Below are 6,369 nucleotides of genomic sequence, written 5' to 3' on the forward strand. Positions count from 1 at the left end.
TACAGTTATTACCTGTAATTTCACATATCAGCTAAAAGCTGAATAGAGACTTTAAAAACATTCCTAGGATGCTGTTATTCTATTGAGTTTCTTTTTGATTGTTGAAATACAATTTAAATAACAGATTTGGAATCTAGTGAGAGCCTCCTCTCTGGTAGGTAGTGCCATTTAATGTCCAAATGAGCTAAAGCACCAGCTGATGCTGTTTAAAAGTCTCAAGTGTCCAAAGTCATGAGTTTCTGAACCAGGTTAGGATAAAGATTGTAGAGCCACAGACCAAACACTATTTCCTCTGAACCAGAGGCTGCTGGTGTGGCATGCTGTAATTGGCTTGTAGAGAGTCATTGTTTTGGTGTAATGGTAGGAAGTCAGCTCAGTTGTCAAGGTGAGGTCCAAATTAAAGAATATTAGAAAATCTCTACTATCTCTTTCAACTGTGACTTTTCTTATTCATAAAATAAAGTATAATTATTTATACCTATAACACCTTTATTTAAATCCAGTATCTACTCAGCAGCCTTTACCTGTATTCATATATATACCAAGGTTAAACATAATTATCGTTGGACATTTGAATTTTGTTTTTCTTTGGAGAATAATGCTGCTATTAAACATGTTTGTAAATGGTTTATTTTTCTTTGAATTATTTCTTTAGAGTAGGATTACTAGGTCAAAGTATATGAACATTTTTATGGCTCTTGATACAGATTAGCCTTAACAAGAACTGAATCAGGTTGCATTGCGATCAGCAACATGTGAGAATTGCTGCCCCTGTTGCCTAGGGCATTGCCATATTTGTAGTATTTTTCAGATTGTGTATATGTGAAATGGGGCCTCAGTGTTACTCCCTTCTGTAAATTACTACAAGTCACTATCTGGCCCTTTTCACCTGTCATGCCTGCCTTGTTTTCCCCAGCTAAGTCATAAGTAAAGTGACCAGGCCTACCCCATCCATCAGTGGGGTTTAGTATCAGTTACCTAACTGCAGGTGGGAGTCCTTTAGTGCCCAGTAGGGCCCACTATCTCCCCTCCACCCTTGCACACCAGTTCCCAGAATTGGGATTCAGTCTTGAGCCCATAAACTACTTAGTACAGTGGTTTCCAACACATATTTTCAAGTAGATCCTAAGAATCTTGCCAAGAAGATATTCCAGGGCCTGATTTGAGGGTCTCTGCAATTAGCATGTTAGTTTATTTATAAAGAAGCAGTGGTTTGTTAAATATTCCCTCTAGAAGTCCTGTTTAAACTACTAATTTCTTAAGCAAACTCAACTCTTTACTGTGCTAACATTAGCTAACCCAAACGTCAATTTGTCAGGATCTGAGGGGTCAGAATTTGTGAAGTATTGAAGAGCAAAGGAATGCTTACTTGAGAATACCATGTCATTTAATTAATACAAATCACAGTAGCACTGAAAATGGCCCTTGTGAATGGGCCTCATTCAGTTTAGGCAGCTAAAGGGAGGGGGGTGTCCTAATCCTCTCCCTGGAGCTAAATGTTCATCTGGGAAAACAGGCTCTGGAGCACAGAGGTATTTTCTTAAAAGAAACAGAACTGAACTCCCAGCACTGGGTAAAATTGAAAGAAGGAAAAACCTATAGCTGTGCTCCAGCACTAGCTACAAGGCCACATCAAATAAGGGAAGCTGGGTCCTGTAAGCACCAGGAAGACAGGAACCATTCCTGGTCATTTGCACCCAGCACCCCGCACATAGTAAGGTGCTCTGTTAGTCTGTGTTGAATGACTGTGAATGCTCAGGATTATTTCCTGAAAATTGGGTTAGGAATCTATTGGGAAGGGCTTAACTATAGAATTTCCCTTTTAGAAAGTCTCAAATATGGTTTCCTAACTTGGAGAACTCCGAGACAATGTAGGAAGGAGGCCTGAAGAGATGACGCAGGCTGGCAGAAGGGAGCAGGGTGCATGCTAGCCCAGAACCCTGACACCTTTCTAAGAGCAGTGACTTGTCAGCTCCACTACACCACACCAACCTGCTGAGTTCAAAGCTAAAAGGGATTATTTTAAGGTGTTCTGACAGGATGTAGAGCTGCCCCAGGCTAATTCCAGTCACCTGCCAGCCTCTATGGTTCCCTCTCTGGAACACTGCCTAGTTTCCTGTCACTGCAGAACACCCGAGCACCACTTGCCTGAGGAACATGGACCCAGGCTTGATGGCCCACCCAGAAGCACCCAGCTGCTGACTTGAAGATGAGCGAGTGCCTACAACCTCAGCTGAGCCCCACATGGTGACATCTGCCAGTGAGGCTGGGACATCAGCACCATGCCCCTGTTTGCAGGCCCCTCACATCAGCCACTGCTCCTTCTCTTTGATGAAGTGCTCTGCCCAGCGGCGAGTCAGCTCCAGGTACAGGCTGGGCTGATGAGGCAGGTAGTCCAAATATAGACGAGTTGGTGTCTTCTTGGGAATCGCCTTCTCAATCTGGGTACCTTCATGCCACTCATTGAAAGAGGTGATGGAGACGATCTCAGGCCTCACTGTCAGGGCTGCCTGCAGGGCTGTCTCATAGTACTTGCCATTGACCCTGTTCCGTGTATTGTGGTTGTTCCAGGGCCGGATGCTGGTGTCAATGTAGCCAGGCCCCACACTGGGAATGAACATGAGGTTATTGGCATCGCAAAAGTTCTTCACAGCTTTCCAGTTCTGATGGGAGGAGCCGAAGGAGAAACCATTGGAGGCAAAGTAGGTATACATGCCATCAAATCCAGCAGTCAGGATGTCGTGGGTGTGGCCCTCCTCCACCAGCAGTGCTATGAAGACCCCATCATAGGGTGTGTTGCGGATTGAATGGGGCCCATTTGGTGTCAGGAGGTGGGCCCAGGCCTCAGGTGGTGTCAAGTATGAGTCATAAATATAAAAGAGTGGGAGGCTCTTACCCATGCTGTTCTTATAGCGGTAAAATGCACCATGGGAGCCATACCTGAGGAACAGGAAAAAGGAGATCCTGAGTTGGCAGCCTAGGCTGGGAGAAGCCAGCACAGCTGTAGGACCAGCCGTGAATGAGAACTTCCCTGATGCCAGAGCACAATTTTAGATTCAGCCAGTCTGCACAGTTGGACTCATCATGTCTCTAAGCAAGAACCTAGTTCCTTCCCTCCTCTCCCCAGCTTTGTCATTCCTTTATTCAAATCTCTGCCATAGGTTTAGCCACTCCTATCTTTTTCATCTGGACTGCAGTAACAGCCATGTAACATTTCCAGGTTCCCACTTCTACCTCCCTATAATCCATTCTCTTTTTAAAGTGTAAATCAGAACTGATTGCTCCTTGCCAAGACCTGCAAGGCCTCACCTTGCTCAGGGCCTGCTCACCTCCATTCATTTTTTTTTTTTTAATTACTTATTATTATTACTTATGCCTATAGCACCTGGTCTTCCTAGGTGGTCTCCCATCCAAGTACTAACCAGGCCCAACCCTGCTTAGCTTCTGAGATCAGACATCGGGCTTGTTCAGGGTGGCATGGCCGTAGACAATGGACCGTGGCTCTACTGGGGTGCGAACCCAGGACCTTCTGCATGTAAAGCAGACGTGCTAACCGTTATACAATGGAACCATATCCTCACCTCCACTCTTGCTGTTACCCTATCTTTCTCTATACTCCAGCTATACAGGCCTTGCTATTCTGCTGTCAAGCTTGTCCCATCTTATGGCCTTTGGATCTGACAACCCTTTGCCTGGAATTTTCTGCCTGCCTCAGATCTTTGCAGAGCCAACTCCTCAGTTAGGTGTTTGCTCACATGTCATCTCCTCGGAGAGCTCACTTGATCACCCATTCTAAAGTATTTTTTAGACACACTCTAACACAATACCATGCTTTATTCTTTATTATTACTTTTTCATAGTATGGATCACTATTTGATTTTCCACGTGTAACTACTGTCTGCTCCGCTGCACCTCCAACACACAATAATGTAAACTTAGCTAGTCCTACCCATTACTGTGCCACTGGGGCTTAGGAGAGTACCTAGACACCTAAGGGCACTCAGTCAATATTTTTTGATTGAATGAATGATACGTGCAAGCACTGTACAAGCCATTTTCACATATGTTAACTCATGTGACTTTCATCAGACTCACAGATTGAGGCTGCAGAACCAGCATTGAAACCCAGGTTGCTGACTCCAAGCCCGGTACTCTGTTCCTATAAAATAGCTGCTGGGGACAAGGCATTCTGCCCTTGTGCTTCTTGACCTGCCCATCCAAGCCATCTATCCATACTTCTATTTTGATCCCCAACAAAATCCAGGCCCCAGAGCAGCCTTACGTGTCAATGATGTACTTGATGTTGTCATGCAGAGTGACGTCATCCCGGCCCTTGTAGGGTTGGATGTGGAAGGCCACCTGCCACAAACGAGATACTGGTCAGGTGAATATCTGTCCAGGGGTCACAACCTACAAGGTTCGTGCTCCAACCTTGGCCAGGAAGAGAGGCTGAGTTCAGGAGAGGGTCTAGCAATGATGGGCACAATAGAAATAAAAGCCACTGCCCTCAGAGCCAAAAAAAGAGGGACAAGAAATTTGCCCACCTCCCACAGCTAAGCATATGAGAATCAATCTGATGGCTAATAGGTTTCAACTTATGTGCCAGCTCCAAGTGATCAGCACTAGCTGCCTGAACTATGGGAAGAAGTATACTGAAGCTTTATTAATAGGAGAATGTGCTACGATCTATTAAACATATTGGTGATGGGCTCAGGGACAGGAGTGGGGCTCCACTCTGTTGTTTTTCTTCCTTTGCCACAGGAGAGGGGAATGACTTACTTGATTACATTTGAGGGAAATAACTGGACATGCTTAGCCCAGCTGCATCATTCCTCTTGAAAGTGAGCCTGCCTGTCAAAACACGTGTGAGCTCTGCTCCTTGAGGCCCAGCATTGCCTCCCACTAGGGAGCTGAGGCTGAAGCTGTTTGTGGGCCCATTCGGCCCTTGGCTGCCCTCTATCCAGGGTCAGGGTCTTGAACCTAACTTCTATTATTGTGATATTTAGTCTCCCATTTCTCCTATATTTAGTTTTCTGAACTTTTTTTTTTCAGAATTGAAGAAAATAAGAGTGACATAGGCACTCTTTATTAGAACCCCACCCCCAACACCATACTTGCTATGTATTTGCCATACCTGGGCTAGCGCCAAGAACTTCAGTAGAGGCACTATCCCTGTGGGCAGAAGAGGGGAAATCTCCAGAATGGGCCAGAGAGCACTTGATCTCTTCTTGAGGACTTACCTGGATATTGTACTGATGGGCAGTGTCCAGAATGGCGGGCACAAGGTCATCTGAAGGTTCCCCATTATCATCAGCCATGCCAGGTGGATACCAGGACAGGACCAGGACACCTGAGACACAACACAGAAGCTACTTTAGAGGCACATAATATTCCCACAACAGAGATTTGTTTCCTCACAAACCATCTCCAACTGCAAAATGGTTTCTGAATGAAACCTAGAGCGAGGCTCCAGCCAGGTTCACTTCCTGCAGATAAAATTCCAGAGCCTCGCGCCCCGGAGCTGTCCATGCCCGCGGTGCTGAAGCAAGCCGCTGGGAGAACCTTAACGCACCAGCCTTAGAGCCTGAGAAAAACCCTGGTAGGAGCCGGGCTTTCGCTGACATTAGCAAGTAGTAGAACAAAGGGAAATTGGTGGACGATGCCACACCCACTCATCCAGAAGCCACAGTCCTATCTCTGGAGGAGAGAAGCACCTCTGAGGTCCCTCAGGGAGAAAAGCCCCAAACAGAGATCATCTTATTCTTCCCATGGGAAACAGCATTTGTCTCGACTGCCCCTCTAGACTAAAATCCTGAGGGGTAAACTCTGTGTTATTTATCTGTGAATACCTCTAACCATTATTTCTGGCATTCAATTTTTCCCCTCACCAATTGTTTCCAGATAAATTGAAATGTATTGTAAAATCCAGCAGAATTCAGTGACAAAATCTGAAACAAGTGAGCCTTCTACCCCAGGCTGCCTACAAAAGAGGCTCCCAGGGACCTCTTTTCAAGCAGAGTACTTGATGAAAAGCTCCTGGACCCCCTCCTGCAAACAGAGCAGGGTCCATCATGTAATATGGGTAAACTATCCTTCCTGCAGCCAGCAAAAGCAGGAAGAGCTGCTGCTTTACTCTGGACCCGTTGTGAAAGCAGAGACCATCCTAGGTGCTACTCCTTTGAATCTCAGACTCCTGCGGGGCCAGGATACCCAGACTTCATTTACCCAAACCTGGAAGCTCAATAGGCATGAAGACTCTGCCTCCCTCTCCTCGCTGTCCCTACCTGGGACAACTCTGGCGCAGACGCTTTCCACTGGCCTGCCCAACAGCTCCGCCCTATGAAGGGGCTCTGGAATTGTGGTGGTGCG

The 6,369-nt window shown here is 46.1% G+C and overlaps 1 protein-coding gene, 1 long non-coding RNA gene and 1 pseudogene across 3 annotated transcripts; 1 reads left to right on the forward strand and 2 right to left on the reverse strand.

Moving 5' to 3' along the window:
* Positions 1 to 614: 614 nt before the first annotated feature.
* MANEAL (mannosidase endo-alpha like) lies at positions 615 to 5,345 on the reverse strand. 2 transcript variants are annotated; one of them, XM_006924223.3, is made up of 3 exons: positions 5,241 to 5,345; positions 4,283 to 4,359; positions 615 to 2,940 (listed from the first exon to the last, which is right to left on the reverse strand). In XM_006924223.3, exons 1-3 carry the CDS (start codon positions 5,316 to 5,318, stop codon positions 2,304 to 2,306), a joined length of 792 nt encoding a protein of 263 aa, XP_006924285.1. In that variant the 5' UTR covers positions 5,319 to 5,345; the 3' UTR covers positions 615 to 2,303. The 2 variants fall into 2 exon arrangements, with proteins under 2 accessions (XP_006924285.1, XP_024897248.1); XM_025041480.1 differs by lacking the exon at positions 4,283 to 4,359 and having other exon boundaries at positions 5,241 to 5,329.
* LOC112472942 lies at positions 2,228 to 5,928 on the forward strand. The gene is made up of 3 exons (XR_003043851.1): positions 2,228 to 2,366; positions 2,572 to 2,702; positions 5,053 to 5,928. It is a non-coding gene; the product is annotated as an uncharacterized LOC112472942 (long non-coding RNA).
* On the reverse strand, positions 3,374 to 3,489 carry LOC112473004 (annotated as a pseudogene).
* Positions 5,929 to 6,369: the final 441 nt, after the last annotated feature.

Source organism: Pteropus alecto, unplaced genomic scaffold, assembly GCF_000325575.1.
Source record: "Pteropus alecto unplaced genomic scaffold, ASM32557v1 scaffold39, whole genome shotgun sequence".
In the NCBI taxonomy this organism is placed as follows: domain Eukaryota; kingdom Metazoa; phylum Chordata; class Mammalia; order Chiroptera; family Pteropodidae; genus Pteropus; species Pteropus alecto.

Bases quoted from the DNA above. Each gene is read 5' to 3' on its own strand.
- MANEAL (XM_006924223.3), bottom strand. From the start codon at position 5,318: ATGGCTGATGATAATGGGGAACCTTCAGATGACCTTGTGCCCGCCATT. The intron at 4,360-5,240 runs GTAAGTCCTCAA...CGTTTGTGGCAG, and splicing joins CCCATCAGTACAATATCCAG to GTGGCCTTCCACATCCAACC. The intron at 2,941-4,282 runs GTAAGGCTGCTC...CCTGTTCCTCAG, and splicing joins ATCAAGTACATCATTGACAC to GTATGGCTCCCATGGTGCAT.